Raw genomic sequence first — 25,716 nt, forward strand, 5'->3', positions numbered from 1 at the left:
TCAAATGAGGCAGTCAAGAGGACACTGGATGATTATTTAGATACATGTGAAAGTTTATGCTGAAAAGGGAGGAGAAGGGCATCAAGTTATAACACTCACTTGGAAAGCTAGTGCAGAGATGATGGACCTAACTGGCAGTCTTCTGCACTGTAACACTCGATTGTTCCATGAACATATTCAATGTTTACTCATAAGACAACTGCTTCATCCCAGGAATCAGCTTAGTGAACCCTCTCTGAGCTGTTTCTAATGCAAGTAGATTCATCCTTAAATAAGGAAACCGAAACTGCATTTTACTCCAACATGATTTTCTCTGATTTTTATTCATGTAGCAGAACCTCAATAATTCCATATTTACATGCCCCCTGCAATGCAAGTCAACTTCCCCCTTCCCCCAACCTTCCTAACCATTTGTTGTACCTTAATGCTGACTTTTTGTGACTAATGAACAATGCCTTCAAGTGTAGCCTCTTGCACACCCCAGTTTCCGCCAACCTTCTGGGCCCCAAGTTCTGGAAATCCCTCTAACCTTGTCCACCCTCCCTTAAAAAAACTACTACTCTGACCAAGCATTTGGTCACTTGCTCCAGTCATTGCTTCTGAAGCTTGGTGTCAATTTTTGATTGATTGTTGTCATTGTTGACCTCAAGTTGTCAACTATAGTGCTAAACTGTACAGACTAATCTAGGGGCAAGAAATGCAAAAGGACAAAATATCCAGCTTCCAGAGCAACACATCCCTCGTTCATTAAGAACGCATGACATAGACCTATACTGAAAGGACAACCAACAGATCGATGAGCAGCTTTGGACTCAAATACAAATTAAGAACTTAAGAGGAGAAAGTGGTACAGTAGTAATGTCACTGGTCTAGTAGTTCACTATCCCAGGTTAATGTTCTGGTGACATGGGTTAAAATCCTATCACAACAGATAATGCAATTTATTCTTAGTTAAGAAGTGTGGTGGAAGGTGACTGATAAATAAATACAGCAAACTTTGTTTTAAGTTGGCACTTGATAAACTAGTAAAAATTATATACCTCTGACATCGCAATCTACTGCGATATTAAGTACTTATGCTGTAAATAAAATATAACTGATCTGTATACCTCCTCTATTATACTTCTAATACTTAGTGTATTCTTACATCAATTTTAGGTGTTTTGATGTTTTTACACAGGCTTGAGGGATGTTGATGTCTTGAAGCTTTGCTTAATCAGGGTTCACTATGGTTATGCATACCTCTTGACTATTCTGAATATTTGATCAACCAACACATTCCTGCTCCCATAAGTATCAGTTCATGAAAAGTTTGCTGTATCATTTTTAGAGTTTGAAATTTTAATGATGTTATTTGGAGTGGTTAATTTTCGAAAGGGTTAAGAAAACAATAACTACATTAGAGTGTCTTTCTAGAACTTGTGACCGAGTGTGCCAGAGAGCAGGGACCTCCTGGAATATTAGTGGAAGATTGTTTGTATTGTTTGGATTTACAACAGGGAGTGTAAACATTGAAGGCTGTTGGCTTGCTTTTGAGTTCAGGACAATCTAGGATTGATCTTAGCTTAGGAAAATCAGACATTAAAGAGTTTTGGTAAAAGGAGACCGTACCAATATCAGAAGTAAATACAGTTTCTCTAAAACAGGAAGATAGAACAGTTTAGGGAATGCTCAGCTACCCCAGTGGAAAAGATTGAGTTTGTGCAACTTCAGTATAAGAGTGTTGTGTTAGAGGTCTGAGTGATATTAAAAAGTTCAGAAAGTCAAAACTCTCAGTTTTGTGAACAATTGTACAAGACTGTACAGATTTCAGGAAAGATCTAGGGAGAATCAGCTAAGTTAAACATAAAGATTTAATAGAATCACTATAAATTGATTGTGTTTTTAAAGTTTTTTTTCACTGCATTCAATTATTTTTGGCCTTCTGTTATAAACCTTTATTTAGTAGTTAAAGAAGCTCCATATCTGCATGTCTCTATGTTTCAGTGAATGATCACCATGATAAGAGTGTTTAAAAAAAAAATCTATCAGCGAGATTTCATTCTGTGATCTGGCTTGTCTATTAGAATCAGAGTCAAAACGTGTAGGAAAAACACAGCAGGTCAGTCAGCATCTGAGGAGCTGTATCAACAGTGGAGATCATAACACAACGATTACTGGGAGAAAAAAAGCATGGAGTTGAGTCCATAATCAGATCAGCTGTGATCTTACTGAATGATGTAGCAGCTAAAGGGACCAAATGGCCAAATCCTGCTCTTATTTTGTACTTACCTCTCCACCTCCAAAATGCAAGACAAACACAAGAAAAAGTACTTTTTCAGACAAATCTAAGTGGTCTAAGCAACAATAGGCTAAATTCTTGTGTGCTTTCCAACATAATATAGTTTTTCCGGTAATTTTAACTTCAAAGCATCAAGTGAACAAGGCTTTTGTTTTATTAATTTTATTTCTCAGTCTAAAAGAAGCTTCTCATTAGGGGTGCCAATAATTTTTTTCTTTTTATTTAGCTATGGAAGACATGGACAAGCACAGATACACTGTACAGCTCAAGTTTCCTTGAGGATAAAAGCCAACCAGATACCATAAGGTCTGACGCAGGCCAGAGTAGGTATGGGATATTTGTGCTTTGGTTGAACTTCCATAACAATCTACTACTTTCATTGTTACATTTCTGTTTTGAGCCCTTTAATAAGCTTAATTTTATAACTTGTCTCGGTGGATTTGAACTCAATTTCTGTCTGTGCTGGTAAAACTTCACAAGAACGATTCTGGAAATGAGAAACTTGGTTACATAGCTGAATTGGAGTGTTTGGGACTGTTCTTCACAACTGAAGCAGTGGCAAAGTTTTCTTTCCCGGAGAGAGATTGGAATCTATGTATGCGTGTGTATGTGCATATGTTGGAGATTGCAAGGAAGTGGGACATGGTGAACTGCTTCTTTGGAGAGCTGTTGGAGACATGACAGACAGAATGGCCACCATCTGTGCTGTAACCATCCTATGGTTCCAAGTACCACAATCACCACAATTTATTGAGCAAACTGATAAACAGTCACAGCAAAGAAATAAAGAACACACCAGTTTCATTGACAAGATATTAAAAAAATGTTAGGGAAATGTTTGATCCAGAATTCTTGGCATGGTACCAGTAATATTCAGTTAATCATGGTTAGAGCTTGCTTTCAGGTAACTTTCCCACTTAAAAATTAACCCATAACATTTTTTGTCTGTGTAGCTGGACAACCTCACTATTTCAATGGGAATGTTTGGGTGATGCAGACTGTAACACATCATATCGGAAATGTAGGGACTGCTGGTTTCCTAACAAGTTTCTCAAAATGGCAACTCTCTGAAGACACTTTCAGCATCATACTTTTGTGTGTCAGGATATGATGGAAAATTTTTAAACAGGTAGCATAAAAAAAAGCAAACATAAATTCCACCACATCATGGTCCTCAGCTTCTTCTACTGTTCTGATGAAAATCAATATTACAATAGACAATAGATGCAGGAGTAGGCCATTCAGCCCTTCGAGCCTGCACCGCCATTCAATATGATCATGGCTGATCATTCCCAATCAGTATCCTGTTCCAGCCTTATCTCCATAACCCTTGACTCCACTATCTTTAAGAGCTCTATCCAATTCTTTCTTAAATGAATCCAGAGACTGGGCCTCCACTGCCCTCTGGGGCAGAGCATTCCACACAGCCACCACTCTCTGGGTGAAGTAGTTTCTCCTCATCTCTGTCCTAAATGGTCTACCCCGTGTTTTTAAGTTGTTACGATCAAGGAACAGCACCTCATCTTTATTTGAAGCACTCTACACACTCATGGAGGCCAACAGTTTCTGACAATAACCACCATTCCCATTTTTCTGGGCATCAACCTTTTTTAAATTATTTTGTCACTGCCATGCACACCACCTCTGGACAGGTCTTTTATTTTTCTTGTTCATATACCACCTTCTGTTTTGCATCATCAGCCCATTTTGGCATTTAATCTTGCCTTCTTTCTGCTCCAGAACCATAAAACTACAGCACAGGAAGATCCATTCAATATATCACATCTATATTCTATCACAGACTGTTCATTTTAAAAAATTTCTTTAACCCTCCCCTATACCCCATTCTCAGCAATATGCATGTTAATTCAGTCCAAAATCTAACTAAGTAGGGTATTGGATGCTAACCACCTGATGAAGGAGTGGCGCTCCGAAAGCTACTGTGATTCCAAATAAACCTGTTGGACTATAACCTGGTGTTGTGTGATTTTTAACTTTGTACACCCCAGTCCAACACTGGCATCTCCAAATCATGGATGCTAATCTTACTTAAAAGTAAATTTATTTGCTGAATGAAAGTCAAGAACTGGAGGCAGCTTTACCACTCAAGAAGGAACTATTATCCTGCAGGTCTGACACTGGTGGCAGGTAAGTTGTTGGAGGAAATTCTGAAAAGAGAATTTACGTGCATTTGGAGAGGCAAGGACTGATTAGGGATCGTCAACATGGCTTTGTGCAAGGTAAATCATGTTTAACAAACTTGATTGAATTTTTTGAGGAAAAAGATTGGGGGGGGGGCAGAGTGGACAATGTTGTTTAAGTGAATTTCAGTACAGCCTTTGACAAGTTCTGTATGATTGACTAATGAGTAGAGTTAGATCATATGGGATTCAGGGGGAACTTGCCAATTCATAGAATCCCCAATGTGTGGAAACAGGCCGAATTTTGTCTGTATTTTTAAAAAAAAACCCATAGTGCACCAACAGAAACAAAAGCTGCAACAAAGGAAGGGGTCTTTGGTCTAATTAGGCAACTGACACTCTACACAAAGAAGCACTTCTTGACACAAAGGGCAGTGCAATCAATTTAATACTTTAAAATGAAGATGGATAATGCTTAACAAAAAGAGGAAACATGGCAGTGTGGTGAAAATGTCTAGCAACACAGAGGCTACTAGGTTAACGCTTCGGAGATGAGAGTTCAAATCCCATCCACCACAATACTTGGAATATTCAGAAACGGTGACCACAACAGCCATCATAGATTGTTGTGCAGGGAAGCAAAGTCTGCTGTCCTTACAAGGTCTGGTCTACATGCAACTCCAAACAGACAGCAATGTGGTTAGCTCTTAACTGTCATTTGAAATAGCATAGTAAGCTACTCAATTCAAGGGCAAATTAGAAATGGGCAATAATTGCTGGCATTGCTAGCAATACTCACATCCCATAGAAGTAAAAATAAAATTAATAGTTATGGAATCAAGGCAAGAGGTTACCACTCGAACTTACAGTCAAGAACCCCTTGATCATTCTACCTTGTAACAAACTCCACGTGGCATTCTGCTTTTACCTTACAATATGGCGCATATACAAAACAAGAACTAACCTCTCAGATTGGCTCTTCACAGAATTTCACAGCAAAATATACATGATACACCTACTCTTTTTAAAAAACAATTACCAGTGAACAAGGGAAGACACCAAAGGTCTACAATCTTAGCAAAGATTTGGTTTTCTTTAAAAACAGAATAAAAAATTCAATGGTTCATCTGTTGAAACAGCCTGCTTGGCTGGAGGATGTGGAGAGGATGTTTCTTGTTGCAGGAGAATCTAGAACTAGGGATCATTGTTTAAAAAGAACGGTTCGCTCAATTAAGATAGACGGAAAACGTTTTCTCAGGAGGTCATTGGTCTTTTGAACTCTATTTCTTAAAAAGAAGCAGAGCCTTTGAATATTTTTATGCAGAAGTAGAGTCAAAGAATCAGAGTCATACAGCATGGAAACAGACCCTTCAGCCCAACTCACCCATTCCAACCACATTTCCTAAACTGAACTAGTACCATTTGCATGTGTGTTTGGCCCATATCCCTCTAAACCCTTCCTATTCATATATGCACTTTGATGCCTTTAAATATTGTAATTGTACTAGCCTCCACCACTTCTTTGGCAACTCATTCCAGACACACACCACCCTCTACATGAAAAGCTGTCCCCTCAGGTCCCTTTTAAATCTTTGTCCTCTCACCTTAAGCCTATGTCTTCTAGTTTTGGACTCCCCTACCTTGGGGAAAAAGACCATGGCAATTCTCCCTAATCTATGCTCCGCATGAGGTCTCCCCTCAACCTCCTATGCTCTGGGGGAAATGTCCCAGCCTATCCAGCCTCTCCTTATAACTCAAACCTTCCAGTCTCGGTAATATCCTTGTAAAGCTTTTTTGCAGATATTCGATAAGCAAGGGGTTGAAAGGTTATTGATATAGGCGGGAATGTAGAGTAATCAGATCAGCTGATTCAAATGAATGGTAGAACAGGTACAAACAGCCAAATAGCCTTCTCTTGATCCTAGTATGTTCATATGTAAAAACTTGGCTATACCATTATTTCTGGCCATCCTAATTGATAATAAAAATCTTGTGGTAGCCATTGTGCAACAAGAACAAAATAACTCAATTGCTTATCCTGAACTGACTAACCTACATGGTTCCAGCTACTCCTATGTCAAAATACAATAAGGTTCATCTTACTTTCATCATCAGGTAGCTCCTCCTTCGCCAATGTTCCAGGTTTGCACTTGGTTCCACGTTTTGCCACCTTCTGGAGTGGTTTTCTCTCTGCAGAATTAAAGACAACAAACTTGTGATTCCATTCTTTCTCCCACTGTGTCAGTTAAAGTCTTACACAGAGTTGACCACAATATCAAATGAAAGCCTGCAACCCCCTATTCTATCACCAGATTTGGGCACAGGCTACTCTGTGATTTATCAAGAGCTCTCATTGGCAACCTTGTTACCAGATACAATGCATTTTACTTCAAGTAACCTTCTGATAAGCACTTAGGCTGATTCACAACCTGCTTATGTTTAGGGTGAAGGATGTTTTCATCCAGAAGGGGTTTGCATAGACAGCTCATTGTCCTAGTTTTCCAAAAGTTCACTGAAGAGAGAGTGAGCTCTCCAAATAACTTGAAACCTCCATTTTCCAAACCAGTGGATAGCAGAGCATACAATGATTTGAAATCAACTCTGCTAGTCTGGACAATGCTGAATAATCAGCTTCTGAAACAGGTTCTCATTGTTTTCCCCCAAATTTAAGATGCCCTCTGAATTCAAGGAGAACACTAAAAAGACTTTAAGGACACTCCATTTCTCACTGAAGGGACAAACTGACATGGGAGGAATTTGCTGCAAACCCATGTCAAATGGCAGCATCTCATCCAAAAAGCCACACAGCTTAAGACCGACCACATAAACTCTTATGAAGAATCAAAATGAAAGACAGTAGAACTCAGAATAAAGTATCAGCAACCCCCATCCACCTTCCTCAGGGGCAACTCTTGCCTATCTGTCCAAATACATGTGGCTCTGGGATTGGTCTGCTGAGAACACACAAATTGTGAAAACTGGGCAGACATCATCTTTGTTTCGCAGTTACTGATGATAAAAGCAGAGGAATCGAATACTACTTAGCATGGATTCACAGGGCATATAATAAATAAGCACATTTATGACAAGTGCCAAGGCTCTGGATAGTGGTGTTGTGAAACCAAGGCTTTAAAGGGCTATGGGCCAAATGTTAGAAAACGGGATTAGAATAGTTAGGTGCTTGTTTTTGATTGGCAGAGACTTGATAGGCTGAAGGACCGTTTATCTATGATGTAGACCTCTATGACTGTTACTATGGTAGAGTGCTGCTCTGCCTCACAGACATTTTATTAGCTACCCCTTTACGTGGGCTTCCCTTGTAACATTCACCCTTTTCCAAAACAATAAATAGATAACTCAGAGTTGGGTTTTCCTCTTCAGGTTCTCAGGACAAATACTAGCAAATATGGTGAGAGGACTGTAGGTGTTTCTCACAGCAAAAAGAATTAACCATGGCTGAACAAACCCACATCCTGCCACTTTTATGATTCAACACATTGGGATGCCAACATATTGTACGCACTGGGCCACACACTACCACCACAGACTATCAAGTGGCAAACACTGAGATAGACAAGGCTTTTTTCCCTAGGGTGGGGGAGTCCAGACGAGAGGGCATAGGTTTAAGGAGAGAGGGGAAAGATTTTAAAAAGTATCTGAACGGCAACATTTTCATGCAGAGGGTGGTGCGTGTATGGAAAGAGTTGCCAGAGGAAGTGGTGCAGGCTGGTACAACATTTAAAAGGCATCTAGATGGGTATACGAATAGGAAGGGTTGAGAGAGATATGGGTCAATTGCTGGCAAATGGCACTAGATTAATTCTAGGTTACCTGGTCAGCTTGGATGAGTTGGACTGAAGGGTCTGTTTCCATGTTGGACTGCTCTATGAATACCAATTCAGTCTAATTGTTGAGTGAACCCAAACTGAGATCAGAATTTCATTTGAGAATTTTTCAGGTTGATGGGGAAACAGGTCCTCTCAAGTCCATCCCACTGCTTAAAGCAGATCTGAATCTTAGGTACACTTTGGTTCTATAACTCCCAATATTCTTCCTTGTCAAAAGTCTCAGCCTGAAAGAGATGAGCTGTCAGTCAGAAGCACCAAGCATGTTATGACTACTCTGCATCTATAAGAATATCTAACATCTGCACTGATTCTTCTTGCTTTAGTTGTTACAGCATCACAGATGAAAATCTGCAATCTGCCAACATTTGTATGAACAGCACTAGCTAACCAGACATAACCTGAAATGGTAGCCCTGAGAATGAAGTGTATTAAAATGGAAATAATCGAAAGAAGAGTCTTGAAGATTTTGAGATTTTCTCCAGCAGCTTGTTCAACTGTGGGGATGCCCTTAGGAAGAGAGATTGTTAATATAATTTGTAGTTTATGTGGATGACTATCTTTGTTTTGTCATTGCCAGAGGCTACCAGGTACTTGTTTCTGTCAATTCCCGCCTGTCTACTTCATATTTAATACAACACGAACAATTCATTTTGCCCTTTTGCTGGAATGGCTCCTACTTCAACGCTTTCTTTTCAGGTCAGCTATCAGCCAAGCACTCAAGAAAGCTTTCTTACAGCCAAAGAATCTGAAAATATCCAAACATGGTGTTTGGAAGTACATGAAACCGATGTTGATAGCTGCCAAAGGTTATGAAGTTAAAGGTGTTAAACAATAAATCACCTCAATGAGAGAGAGCTCAAATCCTTAAAACTCCAGGAGACACACACAGGTCAACACTCAGATAAACAAAAGATACAACATGCATTTATTTCAAAGAATAGAAGCAGGAATAGGTGATCTGACTTATTAATGGTGCTGAAAGCTCAATAAAATCATGGCTGATTTGACTGTGGCTTTAAAAGCACTTCCCCACATGTTGACTCCCTTGTGATCAAAAATATATCTAACTTAGCCTTGAACACAGTTAAATGAGCCAGTCTCATCTGCTCACTGGGAAAGAGAATTCCAAAGACCAAAAACCTTCTGAGAGAATAAATGGCTCCTTGTCTCGGGCTTAAATGGGAGATCAAGTTATTTTTAAAACATACCCTGGCATTGTAGATCCTGCCCCCCCTCCCCCCTCAGGAGTCAAATCTGCAGATCACAAAGCAACTGTTGTTTTAGGGAAATTCTTGTTCTGGAAAAGAGGCAGTTATGGTGCTGAAAAACCCCACAATAGGGAGAACTAACAACTTGGAACTAAAACTAAAACAACCCATACAGAAAAGATTAACCAGAATAAAAATTAAGGCGAGCCTTGACAGCAGATCATGTTACAGTAAATAACTTGAGAGAAAATTAAGAGTCTTATATATCACACCTTTTATTCTTCATGGGATACAGATGTCAGTATCAACAAGTTGTTAATCCTGAACAGCCCTTGAACTGAGTGGCTTTCTAGATCATTTCAGACGGTAGTTAAGAGTTTGGATTAAATTCCCAACAGTGTGGAAACAGGCCATTTGGCCCAACAGGTACACACCGACCCTCCTAAGAGTAACCCACTCAGATCCATTTCCCCTATATTTACTCTTGACTAATGCACTTAACACTATGGGCAATTTAGCATGGCCAATTCACCTGACCTGCACATCTTTGGAGCGTGGGAGGAAACCCACGCAGACACTGGGAGAATGTGCAAACTCCACACAGACAGTCACCTGATGCAGGAACTGAACCTGGTTCTCTGGCGCTGTGAGGCAGCAGTGCTAACCACTCTGCCATCATGCCACCCGGTAATCTTATAAATGAGAGCACAAGGTCAGGAAAAGACCAGACCATATAAAAGCTGGTAGGATTCCTTTCTGAAATGACATAAGTGAACCAGCTTGGGCTTTTATGGCAAGTAATAGTGATTTCATTGCCACCATTATGGATTTCATTAATTGAATTTAAATTCCACCAGCTATCACACACTAAGGGTTGTTTTAGAAGTCAGATTGGGGGGGTGGGGGGTTTGCAAAACAACAATCTTCAGTATATGTCCAGTACTTGGAGATCACACAAGAAACGAAGAATGCACATAAATAGCTGAAAATGTGACATCAAACTCCACCTTCAGACCTTTGCACGTGCACAGACAGAAAGGGTCAGTGTGAACAGGCAAGTTGTGTCAATAAGAATTTTTGGTCAACTTAATAAAAATTGAAAATCCCAAAAGGTCTGCATGAAGGAAACTTCTAGACACAATGACCTAGAACTTGTAAATTATCTAGATGCTGTACAGGAATTGTTGCAAGGGTGGGCAGCAAACTCAATTTTAACCAAGATCAGATGACACATCACCTATTTAAAACCAAACTAAAGTGCAAATCTTCTAAATTTATGAACTAAATTAAAGATGGAGAGGATTTAAAACAAATGGATTAGAGGACACCATCTTACAACATTTCAGTAGAACAGTTTAGTATGAACAGGACACGTGTATACCCAAAATCAGAAAGCTTGGATTTTGTTTTTTAACATGAATTCTTATGAATTTTTGAGAAGTGAGGTGTATAGCACAGATACAATTATGGGGAAGTTCCTTAGGGTAGTGTCTTAGTTTAACATAGAAAAGGAGGCAAATCAGCCTCTGATATCTGAACCATTATACTCATTATTGGCTTATCATTTACCTCAATCCATAGTCCTGTACTATCCCCAAATCCCTTAGTAATCAGTAACAGGAAATCTATCAATGTCAACATTAAATTTTCTTTACACCTGAACCTCTACAACCCTCCGGGGTAGAAGGTTCCAAGGACTCTCCTTCCGAGGGAAAATAGCAGTTAGTAAGTTTGCAGATGACACCAAAATTGGAGGTGCAGTGGGCAGTGAAGAAGGTTACCTCAGAGTACAAAGAGATCTTGATCAGATGAACCAATGGCTGAGGAGTAGCAGATGGAGTTCACTTAGATAAATGCGAGGTGCTGCATTTTGAAAAAGCAAATCAGAGTAAGACTCATATACTTAATGGTAAGGTCCTGTGAGTGTTGCTGAACAGAGACCTTGGACTGCAGGTTCATAGCTCCTTGAAAGTAGAGTCACAAGTAGATAGGATAGAGGTAGTGGTGTTTGACTTGCTTTCCTTTATTGGTCAGAGCACTGAGCACAGAAGTTGGGAGGTCATGTTGTGGCTGTACAGGACGTTGGTTCAGTCACTTTTGGAATATTGGGTGCAATTCTGGTCTGCTTCTGATTAGAAGGATGTTGTGAAACTTGAAATGGTTCATAAAAGATTTACAAGGATGTGCCAGGATTGGAGGTTTTGAGCTACAGGCTGAGGGGGGGGGGGGGGGGGGGGGGGGCAGTGACCTTGTAGAAGTTTATAAAATGAGTGGCATGGATAGGATAAAGAGACAAGGTCTTTTTCCTGGGGTGGGGGTGTCCAGAACTAGAGGGTATAGGTTTAGGGTGAAAGGGAAAAGATATAAAAGGGACCTAAGGGACAACCTTTTCACTCAGAGGGTAGTGCGTGTGTGGAATGAGCTGTCAGAAGAGATGGCGGAGGTGGGTACAATTACAGCATTTAAAAAGGCATCTGGATGGGTATATGAATAGGAAGGGTTTAGAGGGATATGGGACAAGTGCTGGCAAATGGGACGAGATTAGGTTAGGATATCTGGTTGGCATGGACGAGTTGGACCGAAAGGTCTGATTCTGTGCTGTACATCTTTATGACTCTATGTGACTGTGACTCTAAAAAGTTTCTTCTCATCTCAATCCCAAATGGTTTGATTTTAATTCTGAGAATATCACCTCAGTTCTAGACCCCCACAACCAGGGAAATATCTTTCCTGTCTGCACTTTTTCTATGCCTTTGAGAATTTAGTAAGTGTTTGAGATTGATTCTCATTCTTTAAACTCCAAAGGATACAGGTCTAGTCTCCTCATAGTACAATCCCTCCATCCCAGGAATCGGTCAGAAGAATTTGCATTGCACACCCTTTCTGACAAGTACCTCCTTCCTTTGGCAAAGGAAGGACACACAATACCCAGGTACTGTCTCACCTGCATTTTATACAATTGAAATAAGACTTCTTGACTTCTGTTCTCAAAAACTCTTGCAATAAAGACAAACTTACCCTTTTGCCTCTTGAATCGCTTACTGCTGGCTTTCAGTTCTTATGAACAACACCTCAGTCCGTTTGAGAATCAACACTTTCTAATCTTTCACTATGTAGAAAAATATAAAAACTAAGGAAAAGGTGGTGTTTAACTTTGTTAGTTATTCTATTATGCACTACGATAGCAAGAAATGACCTAGGATCAAATGGATGTAGAATCCATTTGGGGGAAATAACAATGAGGGAATGCACTACTGGCAGGAGTAGTTTATAGATCTCCAAACAGCACTTGTCCTACATGACAGAATAAACCTTGAGATAAAGAGGACATGTAAAGAAGGCAGTAGACGAACCATAAAGGACTAAGAATTCTTCTTCATGGCTATTGTCGTCAATTTGTTTTTCCCCAATCTAACTGAAGCTTAAAGTACACTCTGCTAAGTTTTCTGGAACAATAATGTTGGATGCAACCAGGGATCTGGCTATTTTGGAGATAAAACGGGTTTAATTAATAATCTCAGACTAAAAGCTCCCCCCCTCCCCCCACCCCACGAGGGAACCATGACATGACATGGTAGGACTCAGCATTCAATTTGAGAGTGAGAAATGCATGTGGAAAACAACTGTGCTAAATTTAAATAAGGATAATTACTTAGGAATGACGGCTCAGACAGATAGTGTGGACTGGGATAGGAAGCTTGCAGAAAAATAACACTTCAGAAATAACAAATGTTTAAAATACTAATTCACAACTTACAGCAAAGATGTATGTCTGTACGGAAGGAAGATTCTAGCAAGGGGATAAACTGACCATGCTTAACCAAGATAGTATCAAATTGACTCAGACAGAATGCAGTTGAAAGGAACAAACATGCAATGTGGTAAAGATTAGTGGTAAACCAGAAAATTGCATATACTGAAATATGACAACAAAAAAAAGGGAGAAAATAAGTTAACGAAGGCAAACCAGCAAGTAATATAACAACAGGCAGTAAAAACTTCTTCAAATATAAAAGTGAAGAAGGGCTAAAATGAACACAAGTTCCTTAGATAACAAGGCTGGGGAAATGATGAGAACCAGGAAATGGCAAAAAAAAATGTTGAATTATACTTTCATCAGACTTTATAGCAGAGGACATTAATAGCATTCCAAGAACACATCTGAGGGAGAAGAGAATAAAATAAACGCAATGTCTATCACTATGGAGAAAGGACTAAAGGATAACTAGGGAGAGAATAGGGCCCTTTGTGTGGAGTACAGGTCACTTCTACCCCAAAAGAGATTCCAATGATCCAAAAATGTGAATCCTTCTCCCATAAAGCAGCTCCTCAGCCTTGCATTCATCTGCTCTATCCTCCTATTCCTGTCCTCACTAGCTCGTTGCACTGGGAGTAATCCAGATATTACTACTCTAGAGGACCTCCTTTTCAAATTCCTGCCTAATTCTCTAACCTTCTTTCAGAATCTCAACCTTTTCCCTTCTTATGTCATTGGTTCCAATGTGTATAATGGCGTCCTGATGGCCCCTGGCCCCTGTCCCCTGCGAGAACATTCTTCCGAGACATCCTTGATCCTGGCACCAGGGAAGCAACACACCATTCTGATTTTTCACTGCTGGTCACAGAAACATCTGTCTGCACCTCGGACTAGAGAGTCCCCTAACACAATTGATCTCTTGCATTAGAGCCTGTCTCAATACCAGAAACTTGGCTGTTTGTGGTACATTCCCCTGAGAATCGATCACCCCCTACATTTTCCAAAAAGCATACTGGTTTGAAATGGGGATAGCCACAGAAGACTCCTGCACTAACTGCCTATCTCTCTTACCTCTCCTAGAGTAACCCATCTATGTGACCGTCTCTGCGACTTTCCTCCCTTCCTATAATTGCCATCCATCACATCCCCTTGCTCTTGTAAATTCCTTTTTGCCTCTGTCTCTCCAACTGATTCATTTGATCTGATAGGTTCCGCAACCAATGGCATTTATTACAGCTATAATCCTCAGTAATCCACAAACGCTCCCTAAACTCCCACAACCGACAAGAAGAACATATCACTTTACTAAAGGCTATTTCTGCGTCTTTCAATCTACAGACCCAGAAGATAACTCTGACTTATTCCTCTACAAAACATTGGTCCTGGTTAAAATCAATCAATAGTTATGGCTTGTATTTTTAAGTTTAATCAAGAGACATATCGCAACATATAATCAAGAAAGAACCCACTCTACTCACTATAGCAGATTTACTGTAAGGCCACATTTAAAATATTCACTTATCTGTTTCTGTGCTGTGATTTCTCCCAAACAGTTCCTCCAAGATCAATTGTGAATTTCACTGTTTGTTAATTTTTCCAGATGAACTGATGTCTAGCGATACATGAATTCAAACAGCAAAGGCAGTAACTGTGCAGGTTTCACTGCTGTATCAGTCAGCAGTGTGGGTTTCTTTCTCTCTCCTGCATGGACCTCACCATGAGCTTCCTTTGTCTGCTCCTCCCCCTTTAGAAAATGTCTTTTACCTGGGTTGGTGGGGGGGGTGGAAGAAAGAGTCCAGAACGAGAAGGCATAAGATTAGGGTTGATGGGGGTTGGGGGATTTAAAAGGGATCCAAAGGGCAACTTTTTCACAGAGGGTGGCGCATGTATGGAATGAGCTGCCAGGGGAAGTAGTGGAAGCTGGTACAATTACAACAGTTAAAAGGCATCTGAATGGATACATGAATAGGAAGGGTTTAGAGGAACATGGACCAAGTGCTGGCAAATGGGACTAGATTAATTCAGGATATCTGGTTAGCATGGACGAGTTGGACCAAAGAATCAGTACAACTGATCCTGTAATTGCCCTGGTTTAGATCTAAGACCTTTGATTCAGATTAAACTACATCTTTGTCAAACTTAATGGAAAATTCTATCAATACTTTGATCACTATTCCCTAAAAAGTTCTTTACGACATTATTAATTAGCCTTTTCTCTTTCCAAAAGATTACATTCAAAGAGCCTGTACCCCAGTTGGTTCAACATGCTGTTCCAGAGAACTTTCTTACACTCCAGGAAGTCTTCCTCCACAATGGTGTTCATTAGGTTTATCAAGACAATACATGGATTGAAGTCACCCATAACTATGGCATTCACCTTACCACCTATAATATCTTGACTGATACCATTCTATACATTATCACTACTGTTTGTTGGCTTATAAATCATTCTTGACAATATCTGCTGTCTCTTGCTGTTTTTTCAACTCCACGCAAACAAATTTTATATCAAGTTCTTCCAATCAGAGATCCTGTCTCATGAATACATTTATCCCATCCCTTATTATCATTACTGTCTCACCTCTTTTTCCTCCATTTCTATCCCTCCTAAATATCATAGGTCCTCAAATATTCAGTTCCCAGTCCTGGTCACCCTGCAGCAAAGCTCCATAATAGCAAATAAATAACATTCTACTATTTCTAACAGCACCTTTAATTCATATATTTTACTGTGAATGTTATATGCATTCACAGAGTGCTTTTAATTCTGCCTTTTTAACACCATTCTGAAAAAAAATGTCCAAGATTGATTCTTCAGCTGCACCAGCAATGACAATCCCTCCATTATTTGACCAGAGATGGGAACTATCGCCATTCGTGACTCCACACATATTGAAGGAGTCTTGGTCCATATACAGGAAAACCTGGAGAACATTCAGGTTTGGCTTAAGTGGCAAATAATACAAAAGCAGCAAGCAACAATGCTCTCCAACAAAAGAGATTGCAGCTATTTCTATAGACATTTGAAGATCTTACCATTGTGGAGTCCTCCACTATTAACTTCCTGTGGTTACTATTAACCAGAAATTGCTCTGCAGTAGCCATAAAAATACTGTAGCTTCAAGAGCAGATTAGAAGCTAGGAATTCTGCAGCAAGAAAATAATCTGACTCTCCACAGCCTGTCCACCATTTATAAGGCAAGATTCAGGAGTGAGATGAAATGTTTTTCACTTGCCTGGATAGGTGCAGCTGCAGCAATCAAAAAACCTGCTACCACCCAGGTCAAAGGAGCCCACATGATTGATATCTCATCAACATTCACTCCTTCAATCACTAATACACAATGGCAACAGCATGTACCATCTACAAGATGCACTTCAGCAATTCACCATAGTTCCTTCAATAGTACCATCTAAACTCTCAGCACCTACCACCTGGAAGGACAAGGGTAGTGGATGCATGGGACTATTAGCACCTGCAAGTTCCCCTCCAAGGCAAACACCATCATGACTTGGAATTACAGTTTATACGTTTTCTTGACGATTACAGGGTCAATATCCTGGAATGCCCTTCCTTAATATCACTGTGGATGCACTTACACCACATGGGCTACAGTGGTTCAAGGGGGCAGCCCTCCACCATTTCCTCAAGGACAATTAGAGATGGGCAATAAATACAACCCTAGCCTCTGGCATCTACATTCTGTGAAAAATAAGTAAGTGTATGAAAATAATTGGAAGTTATTTTGATGGGGTGAGAAGATAAGATTCATGTAGACCATTAACTCAAACACAGACATTTAGGTCTAACTGGTTTGTCTTCACTGCATCCATGCAACATTTACAGGACAGTAAGAAACCAAAACAATAAAATTCCAATAAAGCAAGATGACCTGCAAGATCATTGCACCATGCATTTACAGTTGAAAGTAATCTAATTACCCAAGATAGTGACCAAGCATTTTCAGCATTTATTACAAGATGATCTTGAGAGGTTTTAAGCAATTTGGCAGTTATTTTTTTTTAAATTTGGGGGTAACAGCAGACATTTTCCAAACTTATCCTGAAGATTAACAGCCCCTATTGTAAAGGTTGATCCATAGTCAAATGTTTATTTCTAAAAATGTCTTTTCTTGTCAGCCATGTCCAAGTCCAATGCTACACATTTCAATTTATATAACCAAACTACTGTCCCTCAATTTTTATCTTAAATGAATTACCCATGACCAATCAGAGCCAAACCCATTGAAGATGTTTTGTTGTTTAGTCTAGCCTAGTTGTGTGGAAAGTGGTTGTGGCACATGATTGACAGTGAAACTCAAAGAACCTGTGGCCTGCACAGCTCAACCATCTTAGGGAAGCCATCTCAAATCAATTGATAAATATCGACCAACAGTTGCTTCATAGGACAGAATTTGAACATTGGGTGAAAATAGATCTATTGCCAAAGCTTCTCATCTTGGAATCAACAGGACAAAAACACAAGAAATGCCAAATTCACAATAACGTGGTCTAGAGGAGAAAGTAGCACGAGCTGACTGATCTAGGTGTAGTCATGGAGAAAGTACCAAAAAATCTGCAGGCTTCCCAAGCTCCTACATAATTCAAAGAAGGGACAAACTGGAATAGATTTCTTTTGTTTACAGAGAATGGGTCCCTGTGTATAAATGTACATTGCTTCCAGCAGTTGGAGATAAATCACGTTATGAGCTTGTTTGATAATTTCAAATTGGTTGTTACTATGCAGTTGTGTGATAAATATTTGATGGTTTTTAATATAACTATTTAAATAATGAGTTCTGATGAGATGAAGGTTAAGCGAACTGGCTCACTGGTAGATGCAACTTTTCTCTACTTCACTTAGGAAAATAGAATTTACAGGAGGCAGTAAATATAGGAGAGAATAATTTGCTAATAGTCTGCCCTACTAAAGTTAATTCAACTCTGTATATTGTATAATGATGTCTGTTGTTTTATAATTATTTGTAATTAAAAAGGTTCAAAGTTGTAAAACTAATTTTAGTAAAGAGGCACTCCAATGTGATAGCATCTTTTGATGATGTGGAGGTGCTGGTGTTAGACTGGGTAGACAAAATCAAAAGTCGCACCAGGTTAGAGTCCAACAGTTTTATTTAAAGTCACAAGTTTTTGGAGCACTGTGCCATCGTCAGATAAAAATTTCAACTGATGAAGGAGCAGCGTTCTGAAAGCTTGTGATTTTAAATAAACCTGTTGGACTATAAACTGGTGTCACATGACTTGATTTCATCAGCTTATGGTAAGAGTAAAGGTTTATTAATAGCAATGCCAGTCTATGGCTTTAAAAATAAAACTCATGAGGACATTTCTGATTAGGCCAACATTTGCTGCCAATTCCTAACTGCCTTTGAAAAAGTAGTGACAAGCCAAACTCTTGAATACCATGGAATGACTTGCTTTTCAGAGGACAGATGCACTTCTTTGTTGGTCTGGAGTCATACATGGGTCAGATGAGGTAGAAATGGCAGACTTATTTTGAAATAGGCAGCTCTCTTTGTCAACAATTTAGTAATTTCATGGTCATCATTATGAATACTAGCACTTAAGTAAATTGAATCCAAATTCTCCAATTTCGGGGTGGGATTTGAACCCACATTTCTGGATCATTATTCCAGGTCTCTGGATTAGTAAAATACAGTAACATAATCAGGCTACCCTGGTAACATATAAAAGGTTCATTATTAACATAGAACTAGAGGGCACAGGTTAAAGGTGAGAGGGGAATGATAAAAAAAGGACCTGAGTGGTAACATTTTCATGCAGAGGGTGATACATGTATGGAACAAGCTGCCAGAGGTGATGGAGGAGGTTGGTACAATTACAACATTTAAAAGGCATCTAGATAGGTACATGAATAGAAAAGGGTTTAAGAGGCACATGGGTCAAATACTAGCAAATGGGACTAGATCAGGATGGGCTGTTGATGTGGATGAGTTGGACTCATGGACTTGGATGCTGCCTGAACTGCTATGCTCTTCCAGCACCACTAATCCAGAACTCTATGACTATATTCTACGGACTCCAGTAAAAGACATAAAAAAAAGTAGTGTCTTTAAAAAAATGTTCAGCACCAAATTATCCGTGAGGCACTGAAATTTAAGGGATGTGGGAACGTGGGAAAAATAGGCCATTTCAGCCCATTGAGGCTGCTTCACCATTCAACGAGGTCACAGCTGATTATTTACCTTGACACCATTTTACTCATACTATGCTCATATCCTGAGGTAACTTAGCAATGTAAAAACAATGGTTATCTCTGTTTGGAACATATTTCATGATTAAAACTCCACCAGAATACCAAAGACTTAATACCCAATGGGTGAAGAAATTCCTCCTCATCTGAGTCCTGGATGCTCTATCTCTTACTCTGGGAATGTCCCCCAACCCCATCCCATTTCCAAATAATATGCATGGGCAATCCTGAAAGAACCTTGCAGTTACGTCACAGAGCTTTATATTTTTGAGTACAAATACCACAGTGTGGGTGAAGTTAAGACTACACCAGAACTCTGGAACAGACTGTAATGCTGCCTCAGGAAGACAGAGCATAAAGACATGAACACACAAAGATAGTTTACTCCTTACCTAATGTGTCTTTAAGTCAGAGTCATGTATACCTATGATGACCATGTACAGCAGCATTCAGTACAGATGAATAAATAAACAGTGGGGGCATAGGTTTAGGGTGAGAGGGTAAATATATAAAAGAGACCTAAAGGGCAACTTTTTCATGCAGAGGGTGTATGGAATGAGCTACCAGAGGAAGTGTTGGAGGCTGGTACAATTGCAACAGTTAAAAGGCATCTGGATGAGTATATGACTTGGAGGGATATGGGTTGGGTACTGGCAGGTAGGTCTAGATTGGGTTGGGATATCTGGTTGGCATAGACGAGTTGGACCGAAGGGTTGGCTTCCATACTGTACATCTCTATGACTCTAAAATCAGAATAATGTCACTTGAACCCTTTAATTTAAAATAGCCTTAAAAGAAATTCTTTCAGATAGCCTCATGTTCAAGATATCTCATAGAATAATTTGGAGGGCAAGACAGTTTAGTAAGTTAATGTCCATATCTGAATCACCAGGGGCACCAAATATGGAGACTCACATTTCTGATCATCTCTATACCCCAGAGCTACACTTCAATTTTGCCATTTTAATCTGGGAAAAAATAAACCAACATGGGAAGACTTACTTTTCTTCCCAAAGGGTTTCCTCTTTGTCTTACTGGCTTCTGTCGATTTAGTGGCAGGCTTTTCAGGAGCTGGAATAAATGAAAAGAAATATTAGTGTTCTATAATAAACACCCATTCTCCCAAAGGCAATTTGGATGAGAGTGGAGAACATAGACATTAGAGTTGAGAGTGTGGTGCTGGAAAAGCACAGCAGGTCAGGCAGCATCCGAAGAGCAGGAGAATTGATGTTTCGGGCAAAAGCCCTTCATCAACCCAAAACATCTATTTTCCTGCTCCTAGGATGCTGCCTCACTTGCTGTGCTTTTCTAGCACCACACTTTTTGACTCTGATTCTCCAGCATCTGCAATCCTCACTTTCTCCCAAAATAAACATTAGGGTCACCAGTAAAGAAAGAAAATACAAAAGTCATAGTTCCTCTACTCATGTTCATTGGTGTACAGGAGCTAAAAGGATGACAGTCAGGGTTAACATTAATCTATCTATAATGGGTTCATAATTACAGAAGTACTTGCTTGATGGTTTAACTTCTCACTCTTTACATTATTCACTCACCTCACTACACTCGCTGTGCCACCAAGACGACAGTTGATGAGAAAGCCTTCACTAGGCTTTTACTATGATCAACAACAGGATAATTGCAACTATGAGTCACTTATGTTCAACTCTACTTATCCTTGCACTGCTGGCCAGTCAAGAACCTGAATCAGCAACATACATCCTATATTCTTCTAAATTCCAATTTTCAAAGGCCGAAGCTGTTCAACCTTTAAGATAAAGCGCTCCACAGGACTGTTCTTCTTGAAATGAAGATCATTAAGATATTACCTAATTGAGGTTTTCAAGATAATATGCTTATGCTGTGACTTTAAGAGGGTATTTTGTTTTTTTTTGAAGAAAAGAGAGATGTTTTGTGACAGAGGTAGCAAGCTGTCTACTTAGCAAGCCTGTAAACAGCATGAGGGACCTTAGGTTTCATTTTTAAGAAAAATGGAACACTGGAAGCAGCCTGGATAGGTGTGGCCAACTCTCTCAGCAGGGTTTCTAGCTGTTTTTAGGTTTAGCATTAAGCGGTTGCTGTTGGGAGTCTCAACAAGGCAGAAGCTGATAGAGTTGTGAAGTAGAACCGATCTTTCCCCTCTCTGTTAAAACTACTATAAGTTTCTCTCTGCTGCCGGGTTACCAGAGACAAATCTATTTTTCTGAATTTGCCTTTGCCAAAGGGTGTGTTTATGGGATGTTACTATATTGGAACAGTTAGTTAGTGATAGTTACTGTATCTATTATCCTGTTAAGTTTTCCAATAGAGTTAAGGTAATCTGAGATCTTCTTTCTTTTGTTGTATTTTGACTATATAGCATTCAAATAAATTGTGTTTTGCTTAACGTAGAGTTGTTTGACCAGTCAAATTGCACCTGGAACACAGCACATTACATTTGCCTTTTAAATAATAAAAAAGGTTAGCAGCTAGACTACCACCTTAAGATATTTTGATGGGGGTCTGATCTGGTCCATAACCACAACTTTGCCAAGTCAGTCAAGGTTATGCATACAAAAGCACTGCCAGAGGCTAGAAGCAAGAATGAAAAAAAATGTCCACTCAATCATTAGAATCTGAAATACTCTGGTAGGAAAGATGATGGAAGCCACAGCCTGAGGTAATTTAAAAAAAAGAGTTGAATACGAACTGGAGGACAAAGAACTTAGTGCTGCAGACAAAGAAAATAAAGTTAGACCCAGGGGAACCAATTGAGAATGTTCTTTCAAACAGCCAGCACAGATGTGATGGATGTAATGGTCACCTGTACTACAATCTCTATGTTTAAACAGAAATGCATTTCAAATCCATCTTCGAGTGATTTGCATTTATCCCTTAGCAGATCCCTCCTCAGCATGACTCTCCAGTGTTTCCTTTCACTACTGTTTCATCCTGCTGGCCTTTTATCTATCAAATTAGCTTAAAATTTCCCAGATAGTCTTTCCCCAAGAACATTGGTCCAGAGGGCTGCGGATGGTCTGTCATTAAACACATTTCAGAATGAGACTAACAAATGTTTAGTTTTTCAGGGAATTGAGGGCCTTGGGGAGAGGGCAGGAAAGTAATATTGAAGTCAGAAACCAGCTATGATTGCATCAAATCGAGCAATTTGCTCCTATCCACATCTCTGATGGAGAATAAAAGGTCTTCCTGTAAAATAAAAAGATCTCTTAGAATAGTCGCCAACTCCCGCAGTGAATATCAATTTATTGAAATTCTTTTATTCACTCGTGGGATGTGGGCATCATTGGGTGGCTAGCATTAGCTTCCCTCAAGAAGCAGCTGATGAACTGATGCCTTGAACTGTTGGTTGACCACAACGCCATTAAGGAGTGAATTCTGACCCAGTGACATTAAAAGAATGATGATATACTTTCCAGTTGGGATGATGGGTCAATTGGAGGAGAACTTGCAGGTGGTGATGTCCCATGTATATCCTGCTATTGTCCATCTAGATGGAAGTGGCCATGGGTTTGAAAGGTGCTAAGGATCTTGGTGAATTTCTGCAATGCATCTTGTACATAGAACACATTGCTGCTTCTGAGCATCAACGGTCGGGGGGGAAAAAGTAGGTTTGTAGATGTGGGAACAATCAAGCAGATTGCTTTGTCCCAGAATGTGTCAAGCTTCTTTAGTGTTGTTGGAGCTGCCCTCATCCAGGTAAGTGGAGTGAATTCCATCACACTTCTGGCTTGTGCCTTGTAGATGGCATACAGGCTTTGGGGAGTCAGAAGGGAATTACTCACTATAGTATTCCTAGCCTCGGACCTGCTCTTGTAGTCACTGTTTTATTGGAGAGTCCAGTTCAGTTTCTGATCAATGGGACCTTCCAAGATGTTGACAGTGGGGAATTCAATGGTGATGCCATTGAATATCAAGGACATTAGATTGTCTCTTATTGGTCATTGTCTGAACTTGTGTGGCACAAATGTTACTCACCACTTTTCAGTCCAAGACTTCCTTCAAAGAAAAGTTGGAGTTGTTTCTTGCTGGAATGGAGACCATCCCATATTAATAGGAAATGCTATACAATTGATCAGTCAGACAGATTAATTTATTAGACTAGTTTTATTCACCAAAGGATGCCCAGAGGGATGTATTTCTGACCTTTGCCTCCATGAGTCTGAGCTTTTTAAATTCTGGGTTTCAGGCTGTGCAGGAGATCATAAGGAATTTGAGTGGAGTAGAGGAAGTATAATTATACATCAAGCCTTGCAGTTGAGTAATTAAGACAAATAGGCCTTCTCTCGTCTATCATTTTTCTTATGCTTTTACAAAAGGCAGAAGCTGAGACAGGTGACTGAACCAGAAACATTAACTCTGCTTTCTTTCCACGGATACTGCCAGACATGAAGTTTTCCAGCAATTTCGGTTTTTGTTTCAGACACTGAGAAAGACTGTTAGAGTTCAGAAGAATGACAGAAACTTTGGCCAGTGATAGGTTAGTGTGCAGATGAGCCTCTGAGGTACATATTGATGTAACTGTGACCTCAGCAAACATCTATTCAGGATTCTTAGAAATTTTGAACTACTGCACTCAAAGCAAGCAGCTCTACTGCCTTATTATGCAAATATTGTGAATAAATATTGTTTAAAAGAAATCTTAAGATCTGGATGAATAGAAGAACTCATGCTAAAGAGGAGGTTCTGAGGTGGCTTTTAGAAAGAGGGAAAAAAAATGGTGATCATCCCAGAATTCCCAGATAAATACTTCCAAAGAGCGAGGTAGCCATCAGAAAACTCAGTAACTGTCAGTGCATGAAGGAAGGAGTGGTTACAGACATAGTCAAAAGGATAGTGCATTCAGGAGGGCAGAGGATTGAAGAACACTAAAGATAAAATGGGAAAGGTACAGCTTTTAGAGATGGGGAGAAAGATTGTGATTGTGATTTTAAATTTGGGGCAGACTAGGAGTCTGATGCAAGTACCATGGAGATCAGGAAAACAATAAAATTAATAATGGGTTATTAAATTCAACTCCCATTGCAGCCAAGGACTAAATTAAGGCAAGTTTTACATCAGGTTTTAAATGAAATGCAAAGAAAAGTTCAGGTGAAAATTCACCCACAAAAGCTCATCCAATAGCAGCACCATCAATCCCTGAAATACTTCAAGCTTCCTTGAGATTACCTATTGCTCCCCTCTGATGAAGAAATCCTTCAATCACCTCTGAATTTCATTGCATTTCCACTCCACGCTGCACAGAAAGCTGAATTAATCATCCTCTTAAGAGTGTCCCCACATACCAAGCTGTTAATGTCTTTAAAGAATTTGTGAACCAGACAAAAGAGTTCATTCAAGTATAGGGCAACATGGAACAATTTATGCAGGGCAGAGTTCTGAACAGATTGCACTTCATCAAGAAGGGTGACAGGCCAAAGAAAACTTGAGAGTATTATTTTATAATATGTGGGTTTCAAATGGCTAGGCCTGGAATTGGAACCCATCTCTAGTTGTCCTGGAGAAGGTGATGATGAGCAACCTGTTTGAACAACTGCAGACCATCTGGTTAAGTAAACCCACATTGTTAGGTGAAGTGTAGTTCAGGAGTATTTCAGTCTAGAGGGAATGCAGGCAGAAGGACAGAGATAGGGGAGTTCTTAGTGAGGACTAGTAGATATAGAGTTTAAAACTGAGTTCATTGTCAAATAAAGAGAATTTTACAAGTTGTTTTAAACTGAAGGAAAGCTAGAGATCTGTAAAGACTCTGTGGCAAATGAGCAGAGTTTGCAGTGAGAGCAGAGGAAGAGGGATTTCAAGATGATGTTTAAATTAGAGGAAAGCATACCCTCCTCTCTGGTGGAACAGCAGAGCTGCATCATCTACTTCGTGCTATATCTACAGATACTCTGACGAAATCAGCAGTTTGAGAGCGGTTGTCTGCCCTATCTTTGGTTTTGACACCTGTATGTTTTGAGACAGACCCCAACTAAAACAAAAGATACAAAAATGTCATGTTTCTGCGAACCTGGGAAGAGGGAGTGCTCAAAGCAGGAAAGCAAGGAGTTGTATTGGTGACAGGGCTAAAAAGCAATAATACTGAAGGCTGGGTTTTTAGAGCAGGGATAGTAAAGTTACTGCCGTTGCCTCAGTTTTTATTCAAAGCCAGATTTATTACACACCAGGGGTTATTACGCTTTCAGTTGAAAGCAACTCAAAATAGTCCAGGTCATCAGGACTGTCATGAAATGAGGAAAAGAAAAGGTTCTG

General features: G+C 39.7%; 1 protein-coding gene across 8 annotated transcripts in view; it reads right to left on the minus strand.

Annotated features, from left to right (window-relative positions):
- Positions 1-25,716, minus strand: part of l3mbtl2 (L3MBTL histone methyl-lysine binding protein 2) — a 106,748-nt gene that overhangs the window by 13,955 nt on the left and 67,077 nt on the right. For 6 of the 8 annotated variants that reach the window (XM_072588531.1, XM_072588526.1, XM_072588525.1 and 3 more), the window contains 2 exons: positions 20,470-20,538; positions 6,526-6,612 (listed from right to left, as the gene is read on the minus strand). In XM_072588531.1, coding sequence (XP_072444632.1) covers positions 6,526-6,612; positions 20,470-20,538 — 156 coding nt within the window. Of the gene's footprint in view, positions 1-6,525; positions 6,613-11,775; positions 12,588-12,625; positions 15,000-20,469; positions 20,539-25,716 lie in introns of those variants that run through there. The other 2 variants (XM_072588529.1, XM_072588528.1) reach the window with 2 other exon arrangements.

The sequence above is a fragment of the Chiloscyllium punctatum genome, chromosome 18, assembly GCF_047496795.1.
Source record: "Chiloscyllium punctatum isolate Juve2018m chromosome 18, sChiPun1.3, whole genome shotgun sequence".
Lineage (NCBI taxonomy): Eukaryota > Metazoa > Chordata > Chondrichthyes > Orectolobiformes > Hemiscylliidae > Chiloscyllium > Chiloscyllium punctatum.